General features: G+C 48.2%; 1 protein-coding gene across 2 annotated transcripts; it reads left to right on the top strand.

Annotated features, from left to right (window-relative positions):
* The first annotated feature begins 3,599 nt into the window (after positions 1–3,599).
* Positions 3,600–15,098, top strand: HEMGN (hemogen). 2 transcript variants are annotated; one of them, XM_015420683.1, is made up of 4 exons: positions 3,600–3,813; positions 9,610–9,694; positions 11,159–11,472; positions 14,907–15,098. In XM_015420683.1, exons 1-4 carry the CDS (start codon positions 3,732–3,734, stop codon positions 14,999–15,001), a joined length of 576 nt encoding a protein of 191 aa, XP_015276169.1. In that variant the 5' UTR covers positions 3,600–3,731; the 3' UTR covers positions 15,002–15,098. The 2 variants fall into 2 exon arrangements, with proteins under 2 accessions (XP_015276169.1, XP_015276168.1); XM_015420682.1 differs by having other exon boundaries at positions 9,610–9,706.
* The last annotated feature ends 1,303 nt before the right edge of the window (positions 15,099–16,401 follow it).

Here is a 16,401-nt window from a genome sequence, read left to right as displayed (position 1 = left end):
ATTCATAGGGTTGTCATAAGTGAGAAGCAACGTGATGGCATTTAACACACATACACATATTATATTGATCACATCAAAATGTGTACAACCAGCTCTATTTCGTGAATTCTGCCCCAGGAGATCCGAAGATTGTCTGGCAGCCACAAGTTCTAGCTCTTAGCGTTGTGCTAGTGGCAAGCTAGACCTGTTTTTAGGGGCTGAGGGAGCTCTGAAAGAACTGTGACTGGCCCAAGGTCACCCAGCTGGCTTCGTGTGGAGAAATGGGAAATCAAACTGGTTCTCCAGATTAGAGTCTACCACTCTTAACCACTACACCAAACTGGCTCACGATCGCAAAGGGAAGCAGGAGCCTCCAACCTGCCCTTCTTTGCCCCATGTTTATTTCTGCTTGTCATTTCTCCTTTAGAAGCTAACTGTCCCTGTTCTCAAAGCCTAGGTAATGTGAATTTAATTCTAACAGAGTATTTGAATTGGTCAGGCAGCATCCATGTTTAGTAGAAATATTCTTCAACTAATTTTATCAGAGAGATTTCTGAGGTGCAAGCTCGGGCAAATGTACCTGAATCACACATGAGGGATCTCCTGGGCTGTTCTTCTACATGTACTGAAATGGGTAAACTCATGCCTATCACAGTAGACAGGAGGCATATTCCTGGGCTATTTCTCAACTTCCAATGCGTCTTCCAGAATCTACCCCACCTTCCCAGTGGGGCCAAATAATCTGCATCAAACACAAGGGAGGTGTCCCAAACCGGGAGGGAGGGACTGCAAGTACTGGTGTAGAAGGACTTTGACTCAAGAGTTAACCCCAGCCACAGAACATCATTTAAGAGTGGTGGGGAAGCTGTCCAGGAGCTGTCCTGGAAATGAAGGCTCCTGAAATGTCACTTTTTTGGCGTTACAGACTGGACCGGTATAAAGTAGACTTTTCGCTCACATGACTCCACAGCTTAGAGGGAGCATAGAACTGGACATAAATGAGTTTGGGTAGGCAGGTGACACTTAAATGTGGCAGGTATTGGCCATGTTGTAGGCTCGGAGGACTAATTTATATGATGTGGGGAAAGTGGCCATTGTGAGGTAACCCCTCCCTGAATGTTTACATGGCTGAAGCTCTCATGTGGTAAGGTCCACACATCTTAGAGAAGATATTTGTGGAATGCTGTTGGTGGTGTGTTGGCGGAATCCCGACTTGCACTGAGGCGGATTCAAAAGACTACTTTGTGAGGTGGAAGTTGCCGGGAAAATTTGTGGCGGGGAAATTTACCATGGCAAGCCCAGTCTGCTGATTCACCCTGAACAATGCAAGACACAGGCAAAACTTCCTTGAAACACGTGTGAACAGAAACAGACACCCACTTGGTGGGCACAAAAAAAGATGTTGGTGGGCCCCATGGCACATATGGGCAGGTGTCATTTTGTAGAAAAAGAGGTGCAGGAGCTCATTAGCATAACTCATTAGCATAACTTATTTGCATATGCCACACACCCTGACATCACCGGAAGTGTGTCAGAAGGCAACACCCACCCCTCAGGCTCCACTGGACTGTTTTGGATTGCTAGCTATTGAGGGGGGGACGTGCAGATCTGTCCTAGCAGAGGAGGGAGAGCTTGTAACTGAATAAAACTTGGTCTTAAAGGTGCCACTGGACTGTTTTGGACCGGGGGGCTGGGGGGAGCTCTGCAACTTACCTGGCTGCTTCTTGTTCTGACTGAGGGCTGCTGGGAGCAGGGGGTGGGGCTTGTTGCATGTGCTCGCCCCTTGGGCTCTTTACTGCCAGAGCTCTGCTCCTGTGCTCTCCTGCAGGAAATGACCCCTGCATATGGGAACCATATTGGGGGATCCCTGCCTTACACCATAATTGGGGATTAATCACATTACGAAGTTGAGATCATGAAGACTTTCTGTCAGACGTTCAAGTTCCCTGCTAAGAACTCAGTTTTAGGATTCAGATCAGACACATGGCATGCGAGAACAAAAGGCTTAAGCCTCTTCTCCTTGTATCCTTTTCCCAACCTGAAATGGCACCAAGGAGCCATTTTTCTTTGGCCTCTTAGGGAAATTTAATGTGAGCTGATACCTACATGTTAAGTTTCCCTATTCAGGCAAATGGGGTCTCTGGGGCTGTTACTCGTCGGGAAAAATGCACCAAGGAAGGGGGAGGCTGAATACTTCTCACCCTGTGTCCAGTGGTCCTGATCTGAATCAGGCCTGTGCGTGAATACAAATTAAGTTCCCTGCATGGAACTCCCAGCATGAGGTCTTTATACCGTGTGAATTGGCCATGAATGGAACAACAACAAAAACGTTTTATTATTTTACTTATTGTCAATTACTGTACTGCGTTTCTTGCTGAGACTCAAAGCAAATTAGGAAATTAGAATTAAAAGTAAGTAAAAGAAAACAACATAAGACATGCAATGAACAATGCAGCTACTGGAATTCTGACACAGGGTGGTGAGGGTGCAACCACAACATGAGTGCACCAGCAGGCGGAGTCAACCACAAAATGGCTTTCACAGGAGGCGGAGCCAAACACAAGTGCAGGGGGAAAGAGAGATGATTTTAAGAATGCAAGGGAGTAGAGGGGTAATTTTAAAATACACTGGGAAAGTCGTGGGGCACTGAAGCAATACTGTAATCTGCAACGCCAATCAGATCTTCACTGGCCAATCAGAAGCCCTGCTGGGCAAGAGCCCCACCTGGCCCCATCCGCTTTCTAAAAACACTTGGTGAGGGCTAAGAAAGGTGTCGTGGGCTCCATTGTTCCCATGGGCACCACCTTGAGGACTCCTGCCCAAGGCTATTGCCTCTAGGGTCCCCTGGCCCAAGTACGGCCACTCTGGCTGGCCGGCCAGCTGGTGACTTGGACTTTACCATAGAGATTTGGGGGATTCCTAGAGTGTCCCTGGAAGTGGTGTCGCTTCCAGGTTTGAATGCACCCCCACCACCACACTTTCTCCTGATGTACTGGCTGGCAAGTGAGCCCTGAGATGCCCAGATGGATGGTGACTCAGGGTGTACCTGGGCTGGCTGGCAGGGGTGAGCACGTGAGCCAGCCTGCCTAGGGTCCGAAAAGTCCTTGGCTCATCCCTGAAAACAGGGATGGTTCTAGGATTGCCCAGACTCCCTGGCCACTTGTGGGGGGTTGCCAGATCCAGGTTGGGAAACTCCTGGAGATTGGGAGCCTGGGGAGGGCAGGGACCTCAGTGGGGTATAATGCCATAGAGCCCACCCTCCAAAGCATCCATTTTCTCTAGGGGAGCTGATCTCTGTAGTCTAGAAATGAGCTGTAATTCCGCAGGATCCCCAGGTCCCACCTGGAGGTTGGCATCCCTAGATGGTTCGAGGTATTTTGTTGTTGTGAGCAAGATATGCCCAGTGTTTCTTCCTACCTATGCTTAAAATGTCTGAGACATAACAGATTATTTGATGAAAACAGTATTTCTTGTGTTGAATGAGATACAGGAGTGGGCATATTCATGTCTGACAGGAGTATGCCAGGATGTAAGCATGTATTTAAACACCTCTGCAACTTGATAAGGAAAAATAGTATAGACACACCAGTGTCTAAGAGAGATAAGCTGCTTTGGGCGGGTAGTTTGGTTCTTTTTCTCCTTTTTCTGAAACTTTTCCTTTGCACTAAAGCACTCGATGGCTTAGATGACTCTATGGTGGAGCGAAGCTCTTCTAAATATATTTACTTTTTTGAAAAAAGAAACCCTTGCAGATGGAGAGCTTAGAAAAGGACCACTCATATTCTGAACATGCACAGCAGCCAGAGACCACGACTGTGGAGTATGACGTTCGAGGTAATAAAGCTTTTTCTTGGGAAAGTGAACTTATTAATGTGCACAGAGCTGAGTTTCAGTTAGATGTACGTATGTCTAAAACGGCCTTGATTCACCAGAAACGCTTTCTGCTTTCTGATAGATTCCTGGGGAAACTGTTCTTTGATTTCTCATTAGGGGAGACATGTGGGCTATGGGTGCCTTAAAAAAAAATGTTGTTAGTGGGCAACAGAATTGTTCAGGTTTCAGCCCCATAATAAAGGTTGGTTAACAATAGCTTGGATGGCCCAGGCTTCTACGATCTCATCAGATCTTGGAAGCTAAGCAGAGTCAATCCTGGTTAGTTGCTTAAATGGGAGACCACCAAGGAAGTCCAGGTTCGCAAGGCAGAGGCAGGTAATGACAAACCACCTCTGTTTGTCTCTTGCCTTGAAAACCCTACTGGGAGGTCGCCATAAGTCAGCTGCAATTTCATAGTACTTTCTGCCACAACAATAGTCAAAATGTTTTCAGGATGCTGGAATGTTCTGCAAATGTGAGAAGAACAAGTTTCATGATATGCCCAGATGGATTTCACCTGAAATTAAATCTGCCTTGAAAACCCTACTGGGAGGTCGCCATAAGTCAGCTGCAATTTCATAGTACTTTCTGCCACAACAATAGTCAAAATGTTTTCAGGATGCTGGAATGTTCTGCATACGTGAGAAGAACAAGTTTCATGATATGCCCAGATGGATTTCACCTGAAATTAAATCTGTGAGGGGGATGTGGTGGATCAAGTCAGTTACCTCAGAAAGGGCCTGTTCTCAAAACTGCCTTGGCTGAAATAAGGCATCTGCCAGAACAGAAGACATCTTTGTGGAGGAAAATCAGTAGGTGGGAGGGGGTGTACATTTTTAACCCTTCCCATTCCCACAGCTTCTCTCCTACAATGACCCTAATGGATAATTTGGAACTGTTAGGTCTTTTTATGGTCTCAGGAACCAGTTTTTTGGGGGAGAAAGGTTAAAACAGCAGTAGGTGGGAGCTGCGGTGGCTCAAGTGGTTAAGACGCTGAACTGCAGGCTGTGGAAGGTCAGTAGTTCAGCAGTTCGAGACCCGAGTGTGCTGCATGACGGAGTGAGCTCCCGTCTCTAGTTCCAGCTCCTGCCAACCTAGCAGTTCGAAAGCAAGAAATTGCAAGTAGATAAATAGGTACCACTTCAGTGGGAAGGTAACAGTGCTCCTTGCACCTTGGTGTTTAGTCATGCCGGCCACATGACCACGGAAACGTCTTTGGACAGCGCTGGCTCTTCGGCTTTGAAACGGAGATGAGTACCGCAACCCTAGAGTCGGATTCGACTGGCTTTCGAGCAAGAGAACCTTTACCTTTTTAGATGGGACTTGCAGAGGACAAACTGGTGACTGATTCCCCTCTGTCCCTTCATTTCCACATGAGCAAAACAACAGGGTAGGAACCCCGTCGTTTCCCTCATAACGGTTCAGTTCTAGCCTTACTCGAATGAGCATGGCTTTCGAAGACCAGTAGCAGCTTTCCTTTCATCACCAATTTATCTATTGGTAAATGCTGATGATTTACAAGTTAGAGCAGTCCTTATAATCAGCTCCATTGTTAGATAAAACATGGGCTGCTGTGGTCAGTTTAATGTGTGGTAGACAAAGAAAAGCCTCCAGCCATGGGTCGTCAGGTAGTATTCAGGTAGTATTCCTAGGAGCCAGAACAGGGTCATTTACAAGTGTACAAGAATGTTCCTATTTTCATTTGTTGGCTGAGAGAACACCAAATGAACAAGAATGTTCCTATTTTCATTTGTTGGCTGAGAGAACACCAAATGAACAAACTCTTACCTGTCTGACTCTTGACTTGTTAGAATGCATGCTGGATGTCTTGAAATGTTAAAAATACCGACCTCCTTCCGATTCCTTTGTGACAAGTAATAGGCTGGGGGGGGGGGTTTGGAACATTTTGTTCCATTAACTTCAGAAATTGCAGGGGAGAGGAGGGAAATGGAATGGACAAACTTTTTCCCTGATTGTACTTGGCAACTTGTGATAAATAAATAACTTGTGTTAATTTCCTTCTCTGGACTGTTGGGGGCAGTGTTGAGATATTATCGAACTTGGTCCCTACCAATGCTTTCGCACGGACTGAAAACTCCTCCTGTCAGGAACAAAGACGCTTGTTAACACTATCAAGGCAGCCCAAGTTCCCAAATACTGAAGAGCTGAGTGAAGGGAATGGTGTGCCTGAGGTAGATTCTCCCACAGCCTTCAAAGCCTACACACTTACACAATCTAGTGATCATCCAGTGATTCCTTAATTGTGTCTAGACGTGGGGTTGCCGGGTCCTCCACGGCTACAGGCGGGAGGTACCAGGAATGCTACTGTGCTCTTGCCGTCTGAACATGGCTGACTACCCCAGAGCAAACCTTAAGCATGTTTGGGAACTTTGTAAGACCTTTTTATGTGGTTTTTCACTTTGGGGGAGCTAGGATAAAGCCTTGTAGGATTCGGGGAGGCAGATGAAAATATTTTTAGCCGTTTAATTGGTGTTTGTTCAATTTTAACATAGCGACCATAGTACAATGCAGTGTTTTGTATTTTAATCTCTTGTAAAGCACAGTCTGCCCTGACCTGGATAGCCTCAGCTAGTCTGATCTCCTCAGATCTCAGAAGCTAAGCAGGATCAGCCCCGGTTAGTATTTGGATGGGAGACCACCAAGGAATATCGAGTTTGCAGTGCAAACCAACTCTGGAGGAGGAGGAGGAGATTGGATTTATACCCCGCCCTTCACTTGGAGTCTCAGAGCGGCTGACAAACTCCTTTCCCTTCCCCTCCCCACAACAGACACCCTGTGAGGTGGGTGGGGCTGAGAGAGCTCTGACACAAACTGCTCTTTTTCAAGGACAGCTGTGCCAGAGCTTGCGACTGACCCAAGGTCACATCAGCAGGTGCAAGTGGAGGAGGGGGGGAATCAAACCCGGTTCTCCCAGATTAGAGTCCGCACACTTAACCACTACACCAAACTGGCACTCAACATCTGAACATCTCTTGTCTTGAAAACCCCATGGGGTTGACATAAATCAGCTGATGGCACTTTCCACCATGGAAGTACAGCCTTGAAGATGGAGTAGACTATCAAATAAACCAACCAAAAGCAAAATCATTTACTAAACATTTGTCAGCTAAATCATATATATATATTTAAATTGTCAGTTTTATTTTGGCTGTATGTAGCTTTATGGATTGCTAGCCGAACTATCAGTTTAATGATGGTGCAGCAAGACACAGCACATGTCCATTGCATGTTGGGTTACCAATTCTGGCCTGGAAAATTCCTGGACATTTGGGGGTGGGAGCCTGGGAGAGTGGAGTTTGAAGAAGAAGAGTTGGTTTTATACCCCGCTTTTCACTACCGAAGGTGTCTCAAAGCGGCTTACAATTCCCTTCCTCTCCCCACAGCAGACACCCTGTGAGGTAGGTGGGGCTGAGAGAGCTCTGAGAGAATTTTGACTGACCCAAGGTCACCCAGCTGGCTTCATGTGGAGGAGTGGGGAATCAAACCCAGTTGTCCCAGATTAAAGTCCACCACTCTTAACCACTACACCACACTGGCTTGGGGAGAGGAATAAACTGCATAGTACGAACAGATCAGTAATACAATTAATTTCAGCTTCAGAGCAAGGGTACACTCGCCTCCCCAAATCACAACTAACTATGAGCATGCTTAACAACAGTGCTCTGTGGACGTTTTATTGAAGGTCTGCACACATTGTTGTGAGCCACCAGGTTAAATGCCTGCAAAAGGAGCCATATAGTACAAATCAGGGCTATTTTTGGGCAGGAACGCACAGGAACGGAGTTCTGGCTGGCTTCAGAGTTGGCCACACCCACCACAGCCAAAACCTCTGCATGCGTGGCTACAGAGGGAAGTCCTGGAGAGTAACCCCCCCAGCGACTCCGAGGCGAGCAGGCCAGGGGGCCCCCTGGAAGGATCGGGGAGGCATTTAAATGCCTCCCCATGCCTTCCCCGGCCTGTCCAAGGGCACCCAGGGCCCGGTTTGCCCGGGCTCCCGCAGCCGTGGGGCACCTGGGCAAGCCAAGTTAAGGCAGTTTAAACCCTTTCCTCCAAGGGCTGGCTTGCCCGGGCTCCCCACAGCTGCAGGTCTCCCGGGCAAGTCAAGGAAAGGCACAGGGTGTGGCCTAATATGCAAATGAGCTGCACTGTCCATGGTGTGGGCTAATATGCTAATGAGTTTCTGCTGTTGGGTGTGGCCTATTATGCTAATGTGTTCCACCTGGGCTTTTTCTACAAAAAAAGCCCTGGTACAAATCAATGTGTAAACAGTTGCAGGGATGTTAGGAACGTCTTCACAAGTAACGCGGCTCCGGACTCTGTATGAGCTGGGTTTTATTTACAATTTTTTGCTGTATGTTTATGTTGTAACATTGATTGTTAAATTTATTCTCTTTAAGACATTTGATAGTATAGTATTGTTAATAAAGATTCCATTTTAGAGCAGTTTAGGGCTACATAGCGTTTATACTCCCTTCTACTGATTTGGCTGTGTTCCTGGTCTTTTTATACCAGGTTAAATACAGCACATACCACCTTTGTACTCTGGCCTGTCAAGGGTTTGGCAACCTCCATCATTTTGCAAAAACAAAGAGGTTTATGAAACACCTGGTTTATGCTATTGTTGCTCTTGGATATATTAAAGAGTCAATCACTGAAAAGCAAAGGATCGTAAGAGTATTCCTTGTTATAGCTTTTAACCTAGGGCTGCCAGGTACTCCCTTGGCCACCAGTGGGAGACGGTAAGGTAGGGTTGCCAGATCCAGGTTGGGAAACTCCTGGAGATTTGGGGGTGGATCCTGAGGAGAACAGGAGCCTCGATAGGGTACAATAACATAGAGTCCACCCTCCGAAGCATCAATTTTCTACTTGGGAACTGATCTCTGGAGTCTGGGGATGAGCTGTAATTCTGGGAGATCCCCAGGTCTCACCTGGAGGTTGGCATCCCTACTTTAACCCCATCATAACCACCAGCAATGTTGCTCCAAAGAAATACTCATGTGTGATCAGACACACTGGAGTGTGGTAGGAATGTCACTGTTTTCTGCCCTTCCTAAATGGCTTTTCCAGTCCCTTGACAATCTTTCTCTCTCGCTAAGCCAACACACGCTCCCATGTGGCTGAAAAGCGTTCATTGTTCTAGAATTCTCCAAGCCTACAAATGTCTATTTGGGGGTCATTTCCCACTTACTGGGAGTGTGTGTGTAGTAATCTATCATTAGAACCACCTTGTCTTGCATATTGTAATTCCACCCCAAGGTCTCTAGGGTACGTGGCTTTCCAGTCCTCATGTGTTTCTCCCAGCAATCCTGTAAGGTGGGTTAGGCTGAAACCGTGGCTGGCCTGAAGTCCCCCCAGTGAATGCCATGGCCGCATGGGGATTTGAACCTGAGTCTCCCAGATTTTAATTAGATACTCTTAATCAGTCCACCAAACTGCCTCTTTCTTTTTTTGGTGAGTATTTGTGTGTGTGTGTGAGAGAGAAAGAGTATGTGCCCGGAAGTCACAGTTGACTTCTGGCGACCCCTAGTGGGGCTTGGGCATTTCTGAGAGGTGGTTTGCTATTGTCTCCCTCTGTGTCCTGGCCCTGGTATTCCTTGGAGGTCTCCCATCCAAATACCTGCCAGGGTCGGCCCTGTTTAGCTTCCGAGATCTAACGAGATTGGGCTTGCCTGGGCTATTCAGGTCAGGGCTCAAACGGCCTCTCTTAACATGTACTGTATTACTTCCCTCTTACAGAAACTGTTGTCATCACACGCCGTCTGAGAGACCGAGAGCTTCTCAGAAAGAGGAAAGCAGAAGCGGAGGAAAAAGACACTTACCAGTGGGTTCTGGGGTAAAGCAGGCAAATGAGAAAGTAACATTTTTATTTGAGCAGCCAAGAAATCTCTTGTTTCCCCTGTAATATGGACTGGTTGAGAAAACAAGAACAACTTTTGGATCTATAAACACTGACAGTACCATAGCCAGTTTGGTATAGTGGTTAAGAGTGGTGGACTCTAATCTGGAGAACCAGGTTTGATTCCCCGCTTCTCCACATGCAGCCAGCTGGGTGACCTTGGGTCAGTCAAAGTTCTCTGAGAGCTTTTCTCTCAAGAGCAGTTCTCTCAGAGCTCTCTCAGCCCCACCTGCCTCACAGGGGGTCTGTTGTGGGGAGAGGAAGGAAAGGAGATTGTAAACCGCTTTGAGACGCCGAGTGAAGGGCGGGATATAAATCCAATCTCGTCCTCCTCCTCGTCCTTGTCGTCCTCTTCCTCTTCCTCCTCCACCTCTTCTTCTTCTTCCTCCTCCTCCTCTTCTCTTAATCCCAAACAAGTTAGCTCTACTGAAATAAGTGGACAAATTAGTCACTTAATTCCTGCAAAGTTAGGGTTGCCAGCTCCAGGCAGGGACATTCCTGGACAAATTAGTCACTTAATTCCTGCAAAGGTAGGGTTGCCAGCTCCAGGCAGGGAGATCTGGGGCTGGAACCTGGAGACAGTAGGGTCTGGGGAGGACCTTGGTGGCGTATGATGCCCTCCAAAGCAACCATTTCACCAGGGGAACTGATATCTGTAGTCTGGACATCAACTGCAATTCTGGAGGTCGGCAGCCCTACCAGGAGTCCTTCAAGCGGCTCAGGGTGACGAAGTCGCAGGAACAAAGGGGGGCACAGGTAGGCCAGTATGAGGATCTGAGGTAGATGTATGCCTCAGACTACTGCAGGAAAAATGGCTGCCACATGGGCGGGGCCAGGAAAATCCAAACTTTCCCACCCAGTCGGCAGCCATTCAGGCTTTTGCTGTGCGCTTTCCCAAACCTTGACGGCAAAGTACGTTTGGGAATGATTGGAGAGAAGTCAGGGCAATCCCAGGAGGTACACAGATGCTCCATGATGCTGTGGGAAAGCATGAAAAAGAAGAAGAAGAAGAAGCCACTCCCCAATAGGGTTGCCATCTCTGGTTTGGGGAATTCCTGGAGATTTGCAGGTGGAGCCTGGAGAGGGCAGGGTTTGAGGAGGGGAGGGACCTCTGGAGTATGATATCATAGACTCCACCCTCCAAAGGAAGGAATCCGTGTAGCCTGAGAGGGGCGGAGTTTGGGGAGGGGCGGGACTTCATTGGGTATAACGCCATATAGTCCCCTTTCCAAAGCAGCCATTTTCTCCAGAGGAACTGATCTCTGTCTCTCAGGTCTCCAGACACCACCTGGAGGTTGGCAACCCTACTTGGGAGTCATCGCTTAGCTCCCACGGCTTCCTTCCTTCCTTCCTTACTTTAGTGTAATGGCTTTATGTGTGAATTGACAGGGATCAGAGCAAGAGCAAGAGGACGAGGAGAAGAGGAGCGGGGAGAGGCCGAGGCCGGCGCCAGGTTCCAGAACCGGAGAGAGAACCTCAGCCAAGCGCTGCAGAGGAGAAACGTGAGCTAACAGAGACCCCGCTGGAGCAGGAAGCGGGGCCCTCTCTGGATCCCCAAGCGGAATCCTCTCTGGATGCCCAAGTGGAGTTTTCGGTACATCCCCAAGCGGAGGCTTCTGCTCCCCTTGTGGAAACGGAAGAGCTGTATACTCCAAAGGACGTAGCAGAAGCACTCCCAGCTGGACCTGCCATTTATCCTCTGGGTAAGAAGCCTGCAAGCTTTGAGAATCTGGCACTGGGGCATTCTCTTTGGGAGAAATGTATTATAATGGAAATTGGTCTGATACCTAAGTGGCACCCCCCCAAAGTAGGGTTGCCATCTCCGGATTGGGAAATTCCTGGAGATCTGTGGGTGGGGCCAGGGGAGGGACCTCAATGAGGTATAATGCCATACAGTCCACCTTCAAAAGAAGGCATTTTCTCCAAGGGAACTGATCTCTGAAGTCTGGAGATCAGGTGCAATTCTGGGAAATCTCCAAGCCCCATCTGGAGATGGGCAACAGTATCCCAAAGTCCTCTAGAGAGTTTTTGCCCATTTCTTTATTCCAGGAGCCAGGGGCAGAGTGAAAAGCTAAAATAGCCACCCTGACCTGGATAGCCCAGGCAAGCCTGATCACGGAAGCTAAGCAGGGCTGACCCTGGCAAGCACTTGGAAGGGAGAGCTCCGAGGAATACCAGGGCTGGGAGGCAGACGCAGGCAATAGTAAGGCACCTCTCTGAAACGTCCAAACCCCACTAGGGGTCGCCAGAAGTCAACCATGAGTTCCAGGTGCACGCACACACATGCACGAAGTTAAAACAGCCCTGGAGTTCACATGACGTGACCAGCCCACATCATGGGGCTAGTCCATGTCATGGGGGCTGCCTCCACACAAAGGTTTTTTCTCCACTTTGGCTACCAAACTGGGCCACTTCTTTTAAAGCATCCACATGATGTTGCAGTGTGGTCAAAGGGTCCTTCTCCTGTCCTCTGTGAACGCCTTCCCAAAGCAGTTTCTGCAATCTTTTGGGGAGGAGTGCCGTCCAAGCACATTATCATTCTGCCTGGGTGGGAAATGTGGATTTGCAAAGGCCCCGCCCACACTGGCGCCATTTTCCCTCTGAAACTGTGGCGATCATCACCAGATTTTCATTGCTGCCCCTCTCCCTTTAACCATCTAAAAGAAGTGCAGGAACTCTCAAGGGGGAAATGAGGTTTTCAATATGTATACTGAAAACTCGCGAACTTTTTAACATTTTAAAAAGAATTTTGTCAAAGAGATGCTAGAACTCCATTCCCCCAGGAAAAAAAAAACCCTGCAAAAAGGGTTTCCTCCGCTTTCCCTGATAAGTTGTGCTGAAGCATTACAGTGTGGCTTGGTAGGGAAAGGGAAACCAAGAGGGAAGGACTGGGTTTCAGAGTTAGGGAGGGTCCTGAACAATGTTCCCTCTAAGCTACAGAGCCCTGTGAGCAAAAATTCTACTTTGTGAGCTACCGGCATTAAAGTTGTGAGCAGATGAATTGACTGCTGCATAAGTTAGTTTGCTCTGGAGCCATCCTTCCTGAGCTAAGACAATAATGTGTGAGCCGGAGGCTAAGAAACTGTGAGCTAGCTCACATTAACTCAGCTTAGAGGGAACACTGGTCCTGAATTGATGTTATTAGAACATCTGAGATCTGCCTCCCAAACTCTGTTCAGACTAGAGAGAGAGAGAGGGCATTTTCAGTGGTGGCCCCTCGCCTTTGGACTGCCCTCCCCACTGAGGCCTCCTAACTCCCCAGATCTCCCAAAGGGGTTAGTTAATTTGCCCTTTCTTAATAATTTGCCCCAAAGAGCAAAGGCATGGCAGCTACCGGGAACTTGGTAATGCTGGAAAGCGCCGTCAAGTCACAGCTGATTTATGGCACCCCCTAGTGGGTTTTTTCAAGGGAAGAGACATTGTGAGGTGGTTTGCCATTGCCTGCCTCCACATCGTGACCCTGGACTTCCCAGGTGGTCTCCCATCCAAGTAGAAACAAGGGCTGACCCTGCTTAGCTTCCCAGATGTGAGGAGATGAGGCTAGCCTGGGCCACCCAGGACACAGAGTGAGACAAGCTGAGCAAAATCCCCCCCAGGGTCGACAACTTTAGTTTACTTAACCCAAAATGTTAGCACCATAACACTCAGAGGCTTACATCCATATGTTGCTGGATCTTGCACTAGAGCAGTACTACAAAACTGGATCTAACTGTGCAAGGAGGACAGTCCAGTGGCAAATGACTGCTACAGCACGGTGGTAGCGCAACATCCAACAAGGTGTGGATGTTCCCAAAATATAAAATGTTCGTTCTCTCCTAATCCATGCCCTACAAAACAAAACAAAAAAAAGCACACCACACAACAGATGGGAAGCTGATTGCTTTGGTACTCAGAGGTCATTTCGGGGGGGGGAATGCGGGGGAACGCAGTTCCCTCGGGTGAGGTACGGGGGGCAGGGCACATGACGAAGCCCCGCCCCCTGCTTCCGGCTGCCCCGCTTCCGGCCCTTATTCAGCCAGGAGGAGGCAGGAGAAGAGGGAGGGTAAGTTGCTTCCTCCCCGCCTCTCCCCACCCCTGCCTGCCTGGGGCCAGGGAGGGCCTTGGCGGGGCTTCCTCGCACTCCCGCTGGCCTTGCTGGTCCATCGCCGGGCCCCTGATGTCAGGGGGTGTGGCATATGCTAATGAGTTATGCTAATGAGTTCCCCTAGCTCTTTTTCTACGAAAGACCCTTGTTGGTACTGATATTTTGTTATGCGGATCCACAGCAACAGGCAGCAGTTCCTGACGTTTGGAATCCCAGTCTGAGGAATTGAGTCAACAAAGCTTTCACTGACTCCACAGCCGAAATGCTGTGTGCTTATAGGGAAATTCAGCTGTGAACTGGCCAAAGAGTACAAAGGAATCCAGGAGTGCGATTGAATAGTCCAGGGAATTGAGATGGCTCATCTGTTGAAGGAGCTTGCATATGGATCATTCCCCAGACAAAGACTGAAGCTACCCTGCCTCACCAAAACAGAATATTAGCAGTGCAATACTAAACAGAGTTATATCCTTCTAAATTCATTGTTATCAACGGGCTTAGAAGAGTGTAATTTTGCTTAGGCCCTGACCTGGATGGCCCAGGTTAGCCTGATCTTGTCACATCTCAGAAGCTAAGCAGGGTTAGCACAAGTTAGTATTTGGGTGGGAGAGCACCAAGGAAGTCCGGGGTTGCTACGGAGAGGCAGGCAATGGCAAACTACCTCTGAACATCTCTTGCCTGGAAAACACCACGTGAGGTCACCATAAGTCAGCCACGATTTGACAGCAATTTCCATCTCCAGTAGGATGCTAGAAATCAGTCAAAAATCGGGGGGGGGGGATTACCCTGCCCTTTTCTCGTATCTTGGGCTCAAGGCAGCTTATAGAATGTACTCCAACAGACATCATAAAATGATAGCTATACAACGATAAAACAAACAGCACACACACACACACACACAAAATGTTGAGTCAGAACCACAACTGGGCCTTCCATGCCAAGCCATTTCGGTGATCAGTGAATATGCTGATTTTAGCAGTTGTTAATGTTCTTGAAACAATTTCATCCCTAAGCAAGATGCTTTTTGCTGAAGATATTTCTCTCTCTTTTTTTAAGTGGAACTGGAGCAGACATCCAGATCAGAAGAACCAGAAATGCCGGTGTCCGTGGAAAATGACCATTTGGAACAAGAGTTTTATCCCTCTCTTTAATTTAAAAATTGGCACATGGGCAACATTTGTTTCTGTCCAGCATGAAACACTGTTAGAATACATGATCCTTGTTATTCTTATGTGAGCAATAAAAGCAAGGGGGAAACTTTGCTGTCACTCTCTGCAGTTTGTTGAAAGAACATCATCCTTAAGGTGGTCAATTCAGCAGCAATGGCTCTGAGGGCTACGGAAGGTTGACCAGGAAATGACCATTTCTGTTTTAAACACAAAGAGGGTAGAACTGGAGGACGTAAGTGGGTGTCTAGACTGTTAAGATGAAGGCAAACAAGGATGGAACCATTTAATCAGTCCCCAGTCCTAAACTCTGCAGTCATCTCATTCGAAATCCTACAAATGGCAGGGTCCTCAGTTGTACATATAGCCAGGGGTCATTTCCTGCAGGAGCGCACAGGAGCGGAGCTCCAGCAGTAAAGAGCCCAGGGGGCGGGCACATGCAACAAGCCCCCCCACTGCTCCCAGCAGCCCTCAGTCAGATCAAGAAGCAGCCAGGTAAGCTGCAGAGGCCCCCCCCGACCCACTGGTCCAAAACAGTCCAGCGGCACCTTTAAGACCAAGTTTTATTCAGGTACAAGCTCTCCCTCCTCTGTGAGGACAGATCGGCACGTTCCCCCCCCCCCAATAGCTAGCAATCCAAAACAGTCCAGTGGAGCCTGAGCAGAGGGTGTTGCCTTCTGACACACCGGTGATGTCAGGGGGTGTGGCATATGCAAATAAGTTATGCTAATGAGTTATGCTAATGAGCTCCTGCACCTCTTTTTCTACGAAATGACCCCAGCATACAGCTCCCTCCATACTTAATACTTGCACGCACTCAGGCTCTTCAGACCTTTGGCAAAATGTGCAGGCATGAGACAGGTGTGCAAGCCATGCCCTTTGGGCATTCAGCATATGTGCAATTCCTGTGGGAGCAAGGCTTGAGTGGCGACACAGTTCCAGCCAGTGGTCCGTTAAACCTGATGTCCTGCTGCTGAACGATTACAGAGAGCTGTGGTTGATTCACAGTGCAATCTATGCAGAGTTATTGAAATCAATAGGTGTAGACTGGAACAAGAATTCTTAGGCTTGCACGTGTCCATTCCGATTCATTTGAGGGCAACACTGAGATCCAACAAGAAAGGTCAGTGCTATCAGTGAACTAATTTTGCAGTGTCAAGGAAAACGTCTGCCACCCAGGTGGGAAAATCTGGACTTTCCCACCCATATAGCAGCCATCCAGGTTTTACTGTGACCTTTTCCAAAACTCAACAAGCAGCAAATTTGAGAAAGATTGGAGAAAAGCCAGGGAAACCGCAGGAGGTACATGAATGCAGCACAATGCTATGGAAAAGCGGGGTGAGGGGGGTGGGAATCCAGTTTCTCGAAAGCATTTAACCTGGGCT

Source organism: Gekko japonicus, unplaced genomic scaffold (assembly GCF_001447785.1).
Source record: "Gekko japonicus isolate JY-2015 unplaced genomic scaffold, Gekko_japonicus_V1.1 scaffold1242, whole genome shotgun sequence".
Classification (NCBI taxonomy): domain Eukaryota; kingdom Metazoa; phylum Chordata; class Lepidosauria; order Squamata; family Gekkonidae; genus Gekko; species Gekko japonicus.
The sequence above is the reverse complement of the archived record's forward strand: the minus strand, read 5'-3'. Positions and strand labels throughout refer to the sequence as shown.